Source organism: Sceloporus occidentalis, unplaced genomic scaffold, assembly GCF_023333645.1.
Source record: "Sceloporus occidentalis isolate IW3139 unplaced genomic scaffold, rSceOcc1.0.p SCAF_4, whole genome shotgun sequence".
Lineage (NCBI taxonomy): Eukaryota > Metazoa > Chordata > Lepidosauria > Squamata > Phrynosomatidae > Sceloporus > Sceloporus occidentalis.
Genome location: NW_028316984.1, coordinates 22,355,038 through 22,369,303, shown reverse-complemented (window position 1 = coordinate 22,369,303; position 14,266 = coordinate 22,355,038). Strand labels below are relative to the sequence as shown.

The following is a 14,266-nucleotide window of genomic DNA, read 5'->3' as shown; positions in this document are numbered from 1 at the left end:
TTTGCTGCCACCAATGTGTGTGCATCTTTAAAGGAGTAAAGAAACCCAGCTCCCTGTTGCGCTTGGGAACGGCTTGCAAAACCCCCGGGAGGGAGGTCCGTTAAAGGAAGAAATAGTACTCTTTTCCTTTGAAGTGATCTTAATTACCTGCTTCTTCCAAGTTGGATAATAAACAGAAGAATAACCGGATTGTCATAGAAGGAACATTATAAAGGGGAGGGGGAAAAAAAAGAGAGTAACTTTGTTCTTACAGAAGCAAGACCCACGAAAGATTAGACTGGACTAAATATATTAAAGTCTCTCCGTTTCTTTGTGGCTTTGGGGAAAAGTAATTGAACTCTTTATAAGTTCATCCACAGCACTGGTTTGTGTTAATATCAGACTGGTGTAGGAACCTGTATAAAGGAACCAGCGTGGGGTTGCCCTTAAAGGACTAAATAAAAAGAAAGTCTTAACAACAACAATAATCTAACTTAAGGAAGTAAAGGACGCTATAGAACTATTACTGAAGAGGGCAAAGGAGAAGAACATTGTGCTTCCAACTTACAGGGGGGATCCATTGATTTTAAGGTCTGCTCTGTAATATACTTGTTACATATTAGATATATTTAAAGTGGTTACTGGGGAAATAAGAAAGTTTGTTACTTGACCATTCCTCTACTGATTGTTATTGGAATCTGGAATACCTTGGGCTGTTTCCTGTTTCTGTAACCTCTCGTTAGAAGTAAATATAAGTTTTAGAGAAATTGTGGGTTAAGAAAGAACAAATTGAAGAGGGTAGTAGTTGCCCTTGAGAACACCTGGCTGTCTGGAGAAATAACTGAAACCAGATAGTATTATCTGGATAGATAAGGAAGAGATATATACTCATAAATACAGAATACTGTAGTTGAAGCTTGAACAAGGACAGGGTAAGAGTGCCACCTGCTGGTGATTAAAAGTAAGCTCAACTAGCCAATATAGAATAAAGAGTAGATCAGATATAGACCTGTAAATTGTATACTGGGGAGAATAGCTGATTGGATATAAAGGGTATAACAATAGGAAGTGGAAAAACTGTAGGGAAGAATAGGAGAGGCAGATCCGATTTAGGGTGAATGTGGATGTGACAAAAGGAGAAATCTTGAAAAGTTTGAAGTGGTACTGAATTTGGTATAGGAAAAAGGGACAACAGTTGTATGGTCATAACAATTGTATGTTTGGGTGCATATCTACGGAATTATTTTTTATTTGGCCAAGTGTATCGAAGGAAATGTCTGTATACAAGAAAGTATCATCTATTCCCACACCTCCCCTCCCCAAAAAAAATCAGTGGATACGACATTGAAACCTAATGAATATGGTGAGCTGACGATGTTGGATGAGATAAGACGGATGAAGGAAGAACTTAAAGAGGACAATGCACGACTAAGAGAGGATTTAAAGTTGGAAATTAGATCTGAAATTCAAAAAGAAATGGGAGAGATAAAAGGATCTTTGGTGAAAATAAATAAGGATTTGGAGAAGATAACTAATAAAGTGGACAATTTGGAAAGCACTGTGACCCATTTGGAGAATAATGCTATGCAGGTGGAATCAAAGATTAACAAATTGGAGGAAGAAAGAAGAATTGACAAACAAACAATAACTAGACTGGAGACTAAATTAAGACAGAATTGTATTAAACTTAGAGGAGTGCCTGAGCAAGAAGGAGAAAATTTATACAAATCCCTGATCCCCGCAATAGCTGAATTTGTGGAAGAACCGGTGGAGCAATTCCCGTGGGAAATAGACACTTTATATCGCATTAATTCTAAATTGGCCAGACAAAAGAGCCTGCCGAGGGATATAGTTGTGTATTGTGTGCGGAAGCAGACAAAAGATTTGATAATCCAACAAAGTTTTAAAAAAGAACTAATTATCGATGGACGTCTAATCCAAATTTTTAAAGATATCCCAACGAATGTGCTCAAATCAAGAAAAGAGTACAACTTCTTAACGGATCAACTAAAAATTTATGGTATCCTCTTTAGATGGGATGAAGCGGAGGGGTTAACTCTGACATGGAAACAGAAAAGGTACAGAATTGATACTGTGGAAAGAGCAGCAGATTTTTGGAAGAGAAATCGTAAAGAAATTGAGAAACTAAAAGATCAAGGACATTCAGGTGAAAGATATGGAGTGAGAACCAGAGGGATGAACGCAAAGGAGCAGGAGAAAGATCAAAGAAAGAAAGATGATGTGTGCAAGCCTGGGGAGAGTGATAATTTAGAGCGAGCAGGGGGAGGAGGGACAACTGACTAGAAGATTAGAATTAAGTGAATAGAGGGTGTTCCTCGCCTTCTGTGGGTTTTTCCTCTGTGGGTTTTTTCTTCTTTTTCTTTTTATATATATTGTATTGTATGGTTGGAAATTTTTATTTCTGATTGCTTCCTCATATAGTGGTGGAATAAATAATTTTTTTGAATAAATAAATTTTGTAGGAGTAAAAAATGAAGATACTAAGTTGGAACATAAATGGACTGAACTCACCCCATAAAAGAAAAACAACATTCCACTTCCTAACAAAACAAAGATGTGACATAATATGTCTGCAAGAAACGCACATTAAACAAGGTGAAGGTAAATATATTGAAAATAAAAAATTAGGGAAAAGCTTTATTTCAGCAAACAAAAAAAGGAAAAAGGGAACGGTAATATATGTTAAAGAGAAATGGGAACCTAAAGAAGTCTATAATGATAACAAAGGCTATATTCTAGGGGTCGAAATTAATATGATTGGGAAAAAGATACTAATAATAGGACTTTATACTCCTCAGGGAAAAAAAGCAAAGTTTTTTGAAGATTTGCAAAATATAATATTTGATTTAAATTATGAAGAAGTAATGATACTAGGAGACTGTAATGGTGTGATTAAACCGGAGATGGATAGAAACTCAAATAAGGGGATAAAAGAGAAACAAGGGAAATTACCAAAATCCTTCTTTAAATTGATGGGAAATTTAAGTTTAGTAGATTCATGGAGACAGTTGTACGGCAACGCTAGAGAGTTTACTCATTTTTCCTCCAGACATAATTCGATGGCCAGGATAGACTTAATATTAGTTACACGCCCATTAGTAAAGTTACTAAAGGAAATGGAGATACTACCAAGACATTTATCAGACCATAACCCACAAATGCTGAAGCTGGAAGAGGCTGTAAAAGGAAAAAATAGTTTTAAATGGAGAATGAATGTGGATATATTAAGAGACTGTGAGGTAGTAAAAAAGACAAAAATAGTTATAGAGAATTACTTTAAGGAGAATTTAGATAAAGGAACGAGGATTGATGTGGTTTGGGAAGCGGCAAAAGCAGTAATTAGGGGCTTTTTAATTCAACAAAATTCAATTAAAAAGAAAGAGAAGGCCAAAAAAGTAGATCAGTTGAATAGGAAATTGAAGGAAAAGGAAAAGTTACTGAATGAAAATGAAATGAAATGAAATGAAATTTTATTTATATACCGCCGTTCCAATGATCACGGCGGTTTACAACAAAATAAAATACATCACAATACAGGATACAACAGCTTAAAAACCCATGTACTATTATACAACTATAAATCCATCCTTATTCAAACTAGTATAGCCAGGGGACTCAAGATTATTGATTGAAAGTAAAATTCTACAAGAACAAATCAAGATGGAAATGATGGAGGAGTTAGGTAAGGAATTGAAAAAAGCCAAACAGCAACACTTTGAGCATGCAAATAAGCCAGGGAAATGGCTAGCAATAAGAATGAAGAAAAGAAAAGATATGAGATTAATTACGAAAATAAGAAGGGAGGGTGAGTTGATAAATAAGCAAGAGGAAATAAGGGAACATTTTAGAGAATTTTATAATAAACTGTACACAAAGAAACAAGATCATGATTATACTTTTAAAGATTTTATGGGGGAAAGGAAATTGTTTCAAATCAGTGAAATACAGAAAGCTGAATTAGATGCCGAAGTAACAAAAGAAGAAGTGGAGTGGGCGATAGGAAGAAACAAAAACGGTAAAGCCCCGGGACCGGATGGTTTCCCGATTGAATTTTACAAATTATTTAAGGAGGAACTAAAAGAACCTTTAAGACTGGTAATGAATGAAATTGTTAATGGGAAAATGCCGGAGACATGGAGGGAATCAGAGATAATATTAATACCTAAAGAGGGCAAAGACATATTAGAGGCTTCTAATTATAGACCGATATCACTATTAAATTTGGATTACAAAATTTTTGCAACTATTATGGCCCAAAGACTTAAGAAATGTTTGGAGCAATTAATAGATCAGGATCAATGTGGCTTTCTTCCAAAAAGATATATGAAAAACAATATGAGATATGTATTAAATATATTGGAATATTATGAAAGACATAATGATAAAAAAATTGGGATTGTTATTTGTAGATATGGAAAAGGCCTTTGATACAGTGGATTGGATAGCATTGTTGGAAATTATGGAGAATATAAATATTGGACTAAAATATAGAAAATGGATATCACAAATTTATATGAATCAGAAAGCAAAAATTAATGTAAATGGAGAATTAACGGAACCAGTTTATATTGAAAGAGGGACTAGGCAAGGTTGCCCTTTATCCCCTCTTCTATTCATATTGATAATGGACACTCTAATAAATAAAATTAAAAATTCGGAAACAATACAAGGAGTGAAAATAAAACAATATCATTATAAGATACGAGCATTTGCAGACGATGTGGTAATAAATCTGGAAGACCCACTAAACAACATAACAAAGGTAATGAAAATAATTGAAGAATTTGGTGATTATACGGGATGTAAAATTAATAAAAATAAATCGGCATTGATAACAAAAAATTTGACTAAGGAAGAGGAGAAGGAGGTACAAGAAAAATCAGAGATTAAAATAAATAAAAAAGTAAAATATTTGGGTATTTGGATTTAAAAAAAAACAAATGAATTGTTTGAAAATAATTATGTAAAACTTTGGGCGGAGGTGAAGAAAGATTTGGTGAATTGGGAAAAACTACAATTATCTTTTTTGGGAAGAATTGCGGCGATAAAGATGTCAGTGTTTCCGAGACTCCTTTTTCTGTTTCAAATGATCCCTATAGTAAATTCAACTAAACCTTTTAAAACTTGGGAAAAAGATATTTCGAGGTTTATTTGGCAAAACAAAAGACCGAGAATAAGATTAAAACTATTACAAGATGCAAGAGAAAGAGGAGGTCTGGCATTACCAAATCTACATCTCTATGCGGATGCTTGTAGTCTTATTTGGATAAGGGACTGGATAAACTTGAGTGAGAAAAGATTATTGGAATTGGAGGGAGAAGGCTTAAGTTATGGGATTCATGCCTTCTTGGTCTATAACAAAGAAAAAGTTAACCAGGTAATAAATAATCATTGTATAAGAAGGAATCTACTGAAAGTATGGAATAAATACAAAAGAAATATAATAAATAAATTCCCTATGTGGTTGTCCCCACATGAGGCTATATACAGAAAAGAAATGATAAGAAGAGAAGATTGGTTTAAGTATAGGGAATTAACAAAAATAGAACAGGGTAGAATAAAAATAAAGTCACAAGATGAGTTAGAACAAATAGGATTCGACCCAGGCTGGTTTGCGTACAGGCGTATATATGAAAGGACAAAGGATGATTTAAAAGAATTCGGAGAGGAAGAAAATAGGACGGATTTGGAAAAATTGTTAACTGAGGACCAGGAGAAATTAATTGGGAAAATTTATGGAAAACTCCTAGAATTAGAAATGGAGAGTGAAAGGGTGAAGGATACTATGGTTAAATGGGCTAAATACATTGGACATAATATACAATTTGACCAGTGGGAATTTATTTGGACAAGGGGATTAAAATATACAGCTTCACAAAATGTAAAGGAAAATTGGTACAAAATGTTTTACAGATGGTATTTGACGCCAGAGCGATTGGCTACAATTTATAAAAATAAAAACAATAAATGCTGGAAATGTGGGGAGACTGTAGGCACTTTTATACACTGTTGGTGGAATTGCAAAATCATAAAGAAATTTTGGAAACAAATCAGAGGTTTGATTGAAGAAATTTTATATATTAAATTGGATTTAAGACCAGAGAGCTTTCTATTGAGTATATTTGAGAAAGATATGGAAATAAAATATGGGAAAATATTATTTTATATGACATCAATGGCAAGAATAGTAATAGCACAGGCTTGGAAATCGAAGGAGGCCCCGAAGATAGAACCATGGTTAATGAAATTAATGGAAATAATAGAAATGGATAAAATGATGCAGTTATTAAGAGATGAAAAGATGGGGAACGTAACAACGAAAGTCAATGAAGAATGGAAATTGGTGTTGGACTATATGAGGAAGCAATGGGGAGATGATCTAATTGAGAATTAAGTATGTATGAAACGTAAGAACTGATTTGTTGATAAGGAGAGGTAGTCATACGCTGAATAAGCGTTGTTTTCGTAATGAAGAACTTAATATAGATACAATATAACATGTGTTATTATAAATGGCATGTGATGGGAAATAGAGATGCATAAGGAACTCACTAAACATAGAGGAAGGAAGTCAACAGGGTGAATGAAGTTAGGGAAGAATGAAGGTAATGAGTGGGATAAGTAATAGAGTATCTAATCTAACTTAGAAGCTATTGTATCAGGTTTGATTGGTCGTTATTATGGTTGTTGTGGTTTTTTATTTTTATTATTATTATTATTATTATTATTTTGATTTTTTATTCTATTGTTGTTTGTTTGGTTTGGATGGGTAGTTGTTCGGGGGGGGTGCTGGGTGGTTGGGGTGGGTAGGGGTGGGTAGGGGTTATAGTATGGTTTATAGTGGTGGATGTTTGATGAATGGTGTATTTCAAATGAATTTAATAAAGTTTTTCAAAAAAATTTAAAAAAAATGCTGCTGATGCCACTGGCCGGGTGCAGCCCAGGTAACTTCTGGCTAAAAGTCATGCTCAGCCACTCAATTTGCAAGGCTGGGAGCTTCCCGGTTTTGAAAAGAGTCTGGCTGAGTGCAGCTTCTAGCCAGGGGTTAGCCAGGCTGCATTTTGAGAATGATAATATCCAGATGCAGCTTCAATTAGGATTCAAACTGGCAAAGGTGAGCCAGGTCTTTTTTTTGCTGTGCGCTAAACTCCTTAGTCTCAAAGGTGCTACAAGACCTCTCTACATACTGATTCTACAATCTAACATGGCTGTATCTTTGAATTTTGCCTGTGATAAGTTCATTTTAGGGTTGCCGTAAGCTGGAAGCAACATGAAGGCACACAACAACAGCAAACATATAATAAACAGGCAAAAAAGGGAAAGATACTGGTAGTTAGTGTGTAATATAGCAATGTACATCAAGATTTAGATAGCTTATTAACTGCTTGGAACAACAAACAATATGTTATATTTTTTGTGGGTTTTTCGGGCTATAAACTGTGTTCTAGAAGAGTTTATTCCTGACGTTTCGCCAGCATCTGTGGCTGGCATCTTCAGAGAATGCTGGCATGGAAGAAAATGGGGTATATATACTGTTGGTTAAGAGGAGGTGATTTGCATATTCATCTATGTATTGTTCTGTTGTTGAATGGCAAGGCCTACAGAGTGTCCATTTACCTAATGACCCATTGTCTGCTGGGAATCCCCCTCACCCTGGGTGGCTTTAATTTGCATTTGATGAGTCTTGATTTTGTTGTTTTTCAGAACTGGTAACCAAATTTTGGCCCTTTACAGATGGGCACCCTAGTACGTACTCCGTACGTACTAGGGTTGCCCAGGGGCGTCTCTTTCAGGGTACGTACAAAATGGTGGTGCCCATTCTACATGGGTGCCACCATTAAGAAGTCATAGCTGTGCCGCCTCCAAACGAAGCGGCACAGACATGACATCCTGGTGCTGCGGAAGGGCACCTGTGACGCCCTTTCTGTGGCACCAGAAGGAGCTCCATTTTGGAGCTCCTTCTGGGTTTTGTGTCACTGGCGCAGCCTTTACACGGCCACGCCAGAGACACAAGGAGAAAGGGGCCGAGTGGTCCCTTTCTCTAGTTCTCCACTGCTGTCGGGGTGTCCTTGGGGCTTGAAGCCCCAAGGACACCCCTTTCCAGGCCACGGCGAAGCGGCCTTTGTTCACTTTAAGAGTTTCTTCTTTCCTTTTGAAAGTGTCCATGTGTTTATGGATTTCAATGGCTTCCCTGTGCATTCTGACCTGATAGTTGTTGGCATGGTCCAGAATTTCAGTGTTTTCAAACAGCATTTTATGCCCAGGATGGTTTATAACATGTTCCCTACTGCTGATTTTTCTGGCTGTTATGTGTTTCCACTGAAGGTCAGAGAGATGAATATGTACAAAAAAGTGACTAAAACTCCCTACAAAGAAGAGGTTGATCCCCAAAATCTGGTTGCATGTTGGGAAGAATGCCTGGAGAAATCGGATTATTACAACAGGCGACAAGCAGCAGAAGAATTTAATAAACAGAACTATTGGAAGAAGAAAGGGATCGCAATCATTCCCATGTTGTTTTCTGTTGGAGTGTATGCCACATATTACCACCAGGCAAGCCTTTGAAACCTGCACTTCTAAAATGTAAAGCAAAATAGTCTTGAAAATAGGAGCAACAGATGGAGGCAAAAAGCAATTTGCTATGTGAGGGAGGGTTGATTTCACCCATAGAAATGGTACAGACAGAAAAAGTTACTCCTTCCTCTCCTCTAACTGCATGATCCCCATCCAAAATATTTCCCCTCTTCCTACATTTATTATTTTTAAAAAGCGGATAGATACCATCACATAGGAATTTCTGTATCACATTCTACTAAGATATAATTTAATTGATGAAGACTAAGCTTTCACAATTCCTGTTTTTCTATAGGCCTTTGCTCTGGTTAATATCTATCTAGATGGATCAGTGCTGGTGTCTCATGGTGGCTGTGAACTGGGACAAGGAATTAACACCAAGATGTTACAGGTAACCTAAGTCCCCCTCAAAAAGGTCATACTTGCTTAGTTATAGAATAAGTACAGTTTAATCAGTACAAGTGTCTATTTGCACCTGCACAACAAGATATGGATTATGTCTAGTGTTTTAGGCTTTGTCTCTTAACTGTAATAACAACTTTTCCCTCTATTTGTGGCTCTATTGTAACTCCTGGTTGAATTAATGATATTTGTGTTTTCCAAACAAAAAAGGTTGTCAGCCACGAATTAAAGATCCCCTTGTCGTATATACACAATTATGAAAGAACTACAGTTACAATACCCAATGCAGTCTTCACCGCAGCATCAGTCAGCACAGAACTCAATGGGAAAGCAGTCCAGGTTTGAATGTTTATTTGATTATTGTTTCAGCTTCCACTAAAATGTGATGAGATTTAAGTGGGTTAGCTTATCACATTGATCTGAGTGATTACACCTTTTAAGGTCAGGAACTCTGTCCCTATCCATTGAACAGGTTGGTGAGGGGGTAATGGATATGTAAAAAATACTTGCATATTTTCTCATCCTTGATTAAAAAGGATAGCTCAACACTTTGAAACACCCTGTTGAAAAACACGTTCAAATCCTGCAAAATTATTTGCATTACAGGACTTTTTGTGGAAAAATTGCAGAAGAGCTTTGTTCATAGATGTCTTGGGGGCAAAATACATTGTCTTCTGCACAAAATCTTTTTGTGCAAAAAACAGTGTTTGTTTGCTTTGGGTTTTTACACAAATATTTCATACACACAAAAACTCTTTCCTGAAAATGCAAAAAGGAAAACAAAACCTGGCACTGAAAAATGTGCAAAAATGCTCATGATCTTATCTACTAAGGGAAAAGTAAGCATGTGTATGCATCCATCTATCCATGAAGGCAGACAGGTGGATGGATGATAATCCTATTTTCATTTAAGACCTTCCCAGATATAAGATTCAGGATCATCATTTATTGAAATAAGTCATATTTTGTATGCAGAAGAATTTAGATGTCAGTCCTTTAAATCTCCAGTTGAAAGGAGCAGGTAGAAACTTACAGGAGGGACCTTTTGATAGAAACCCTTGAAAGCCAAGTCCAATGAGAACACACAGTGTTTCAACAGATGGAGAAATAGGCTGAATTGGTATAGGGCAGCTTTATGTGCTCCTGCTGAAAACATATGCTTTTGTTTCATTTTTTTTTTAAATAGGGGGTCCCACTAGCTGGTTTGCATTGCTCCACCACTGTTTATTGATTAGTAATAGGACCTTCTTTTCTTTGCCACCTATTTCCACAGAATGCTTGCCAAATACTCCGGAAGCGCCTAGAGCCAATAATAAAAAAAAATCCAGATGGAAAATGGGAGAACTGGGTAAGCACTATACTGTATTTTAAAAGCTCTATTATGATTCTATTGATGTCATCTATTCAAAACCAAATCCTTGTCTCATTGCTTCTAGTCTACGCAGGGTATCAAGATCAGCACAGGCAGCAAAGCTAACTTTGCAACAAAAGAGTGATAGTAGCTCTTAAATTTACATAAACAGGAATTCCCTATCCCTCTGTGTGGCACTGTCTGGTGCTATTTAACTTTAGGTTTATAACATAAATTTTAGTAGTGAGCAAACTGCCAGTTTGTCCCACTGTTTTATGTCCCTACTTGTTACTCCTTCCAACTTCCCCTTCTGGATATGCTTTTTTTAATAAAGAGAGAGAGAGAGACAGAATTAAAGGGACTGCAGAAGTGGGATGGGGTGAGCGGTTGAATAGGAGAAAAATAAACCGATGTTGGCAGCATATAATTCCTCCTTCTTCTACCATCTTGTTCCAAGATCCAGCCCCTACTTCTGACAAATTTAAGTGTTTTATTTTTAAATCCCTCTAATGCTCTAGGGCTAAAACAGCAGGCTTCAGTAATCAGAGCCAACAAGAATAATGGGAGATCAATACAAATTACTAGGCCTGAACCCAACTATGTTGCATATATTCTTGTCTTTTGGGCAGAGCAGCCCAAAATCACATATTTTTTTTAATCCACTGAGAGCAGGAAGATCTCACACCAGCTGCACTCACAACAGAACAACCCCCAAGCATTTTGTACACAGCAAAATGTACATACCATATGCTGATGAGGATCTGTCTGTTGCATATCCTACAGCATATCATAGATGAAACTGGGACACATGTAGCCAAGCAACATCAGAGCATGGTCAAGATGGCAAATGCAATTATGAGGATGAATAGACAAGCCAGGAGATGCTGCAACAGTTTGCTTTTGCCTGAGCCCACTGGGAAGGGCAAAATTCCTTCTCCTCTCCTCTCCTGCTGAGTTAATTGAGTACAAACTAGTTTGCACTTTGAAAATTCTTGGGACAGTTGGAAGGTATGCTGTTGGGAGGGCAGCCATGCCATGCTCTCAGCTGTACAGGCCAAGGCAACAGAAGCAGATGAACCAGACTTATAGAAAAGCCACCTCAATTCCTGAGGGAGCTCTTACAAGGTCTGTAATCTTGTGGGAGCCTGGAACTCTCATGATTGGCCCTCCTCCCACAAGACTTTGGGTGGACTTCATATAGTTGCCTCACATGTACTATCCTATATTGTGTACCCTCTAACTGACTCAATTAGGTAGAAATAAAATACTTTAAAATGCTGAAGTAAAGGAAGAGAAATAACTTGAAACATTGTATGTATGACTGGAAAAATATAATTTGGATTTTTTTAGAAAGGGGTGGGTGAGAATTAGCAGCAACAAATATTGCCATGTTGCATGTATTGCCTGCCTGGCAGTAAAAACACAATGGTAATAAATTAACAATTAAGAATGGAGAGTAGACCTCCACATTCACTAGGGTTAGCGGCATAGGACCTCTTTGAAAGTGGAAAAACACTTTTTTTTAACCTGAGAAAACACCTCTCTAGGAAGCTCTAAGTCCTCCAGGGCACTCCTGTGATCAAGATGTTCCAAAAGCTCTGGAGGATCTACAAATGCCTAGACAAGTGGTCTCTATAGAAATCTCTAGGTCCTCTAGCATGCATTTTAGGCAAAGATGACAATAGAGTTGTGCTGGAGGACTTAGAGATTCCTAGAGAGAACATATTGATCAAATCTGTGAATAATCAAAGCTGCAAAAGTCACAGCTGCAAGTGCAAAGAGCCAACTGTCCTGCCTTTTCATGCTATCAAAAACCTGCTCCTGATGGGCTTAACTCACTATCATCATTAGGAGCTGGCCCTTCTTGAGAATGCTCTCAGCACATTTTTGGAAGAGATGCTCCCCAAGTGGTGAAAAATAGCTGTACTTGTCATGATAGGTTTGTATATCTTTCTTTTAATGGTTGGCCATTGTAAGATAAACACAGGCTTCTTTTGTAAGTCTCGTTTCTGAGGCACCTGACATAATGTTTCTAGAATAAAGGACTCTTAGAGCCAGATTTTCAAAAAGGCATTGTGTAGCTATTCCATATTTTCCTCCTTAATGGATTATTGATGCAAGAAAAAAGACAGAAGAAGCTGCCAGAAAGTACAGGGAGTTTACAAATACAAAACAATGCTCCTGAACTGTTCCATGGGACAAGAGAATTACAAAGTAAAAGGCTCATTTGGAAACACCAATAGATTTTAAATGGAGACAGGCTGTAGGACCACATGGGCCACCTAAATGCTTTCTAGCTGTCAGCATAGTGAGAAGAGATGCTCACCTTTATCTGGGAGGTGCTTTCATTTATTGGTCCAAATAGAGAGGAAAAGAAGCTACTGTTCATCAATGTGTGTCTGGAGATGAATGATAACCTATTTAGGTCATGCAGAGATAGAAGGCTTAACTTTAAAGCTACCCATTTTTATTTTTTTTAGTTTATGTAAAAATTTATGGCTACAGTTTTAAACATGCTAGAAATGTCATTGAAACAATGTACCTCTTGTAGATTAAGGAAGCTTATGAAGAAAGCATCAGTCTCACAGCTACTGGCTACTTCAAGTAAGGAATTTATTCTTATTTGCCACACTGTTGGCTTTGGGGGTATCACAAATGGTGGACTGGGATTTTGTGATTTAAAAGAAATGGCAAGTCTTGGATGCTGCACTTTTGATGCCACATTATTATTATATTAGTAAGGTTGTAAATAATACTCCCAAATATTCTTGTTCTTGACCAGAAAAACAGTAAATTGATTTTTTAGGTATGCATGCTTGCAAGCATGTATTTTGGGAGTTTGCAAAAATTTTGACTGTGGACAAAAACTTATTTGCACAAAATATTTTCAGCAAAAGGTCCTAAAATACAAACAGAAGTAAAAAAAATGAGCATAATATGCAGAATCTCACCCACCAGGTGGAAAAAGTATCTGTTCTTCCATGGGCAGATGGAATAAGTCAAAATTCACATCTGTAATGAACCATGTAATGGTATGGGACAGGAAACCATGTGTTGAGTCACTAGATGGTCCCCATTATCCTTTGAGAAGTAATGTAGACTGTTTAGATTATTTCTGGGAACATTATGGCAAAGTGGAACTCCAATATCTGATTGCTCTTCCTTTTTTTTCTCTCTGCAGAGGCTATCCCACCAACATGGACTGGGAGAAAGGAGAAGGCCATCCATATCCATACTTTGTTTTTGGTGCTGCTTGTTCTGAGGTTGAGATTGACTGTCTGACAGGTGACCATAAGGTAAAATGGGAACCCTTCCATCTCTCCATTCATAGGCTACTTGATCTTGCTCTCTGTGTGTGAATTACTCTTTTATTCAGAGTTCAGCGCACCCGCGTCATACGCGGGCGCGCTTTACGCGGCTTGAGCATATGCACTCAAGCCGCGGGGCGCACGCGGGGCGGAAGGGGCAGCGCGTCCCATTCAATTGTTTCCAATGGGGCTTGAGCATAGGCGAAAATCGCCTTACGCGGAGGGATCTGGTTCAGTGAAGAAAAGGCAAGATACAAATGCAACAAATAAATAAACAACAGTATTGTTTTACTTAACTGATGATAATATAAATGTGCTGATGACAGTCTATTTCTGCAACAGAACATCCGCACAGACATTGTCATGGATGCCAGTTTCAGCATCAATCCAGCTATTGATATAGGCCAGGTATGTACCATGAGTTTTGGACATACGCATTGTACTCATTCAAGCACATGGCTCAGAGTCTACTTGAAAGATCAAAGAGGTAAGCCCCACTTGCATCTTATTCACTACTTACTCCCAAATGGCTTAATCTGGTCCCAAAGTGGAATTTCTTAACTCCATTTTATGTATGAGGTAGGATGTTTGGCTGGCTTTTGGACTTTTCAGGAACAAATAGTGTTTCAGA

At 37.3% G+C, this 14,266-nt stretch overlaps 1 protein-coding gene across 1 annotated transcript in view; it reads left to right on the top strand.

The window, feature by feature from the left end:
* LOC149313611 (aldehyde oxidase 4-like) overlaps positions 1-14,266 on the top strand; it is a 73,132-nt gene that overhangs the window by 53,166 nt on the left and 5,700 nt on the right. Inside the window, exons 24-30 of the mRNA XM_089523237.1 lie at positions 8,326-8,553; positions 8,870-8,965; positions 9,187-9,315; positions 10,250-10,324; positions 12,879-12,931; positions 13,509-13,623; positions 13,978-14,043. Of these exons, the coding sequence (XP_089379363.1) occupies positions 8,326-8,553; positions 8,870-8,965; positions 9,187-9,315; positions 10,250-10,324; positions 12,879-12,931; positions 13,509-13,623; positions 13,978-14,043 (762 nt within the window). The remainder of the gene's footprint in view (positions 1-8,325; positions 8,554-8,869; positions 8,966-9,186; positions 9,316-10,249; positions 10,325-12,878; positions 12,932-13,508; positions 13,624-13,977; positions 14,044-14,266) is intronic.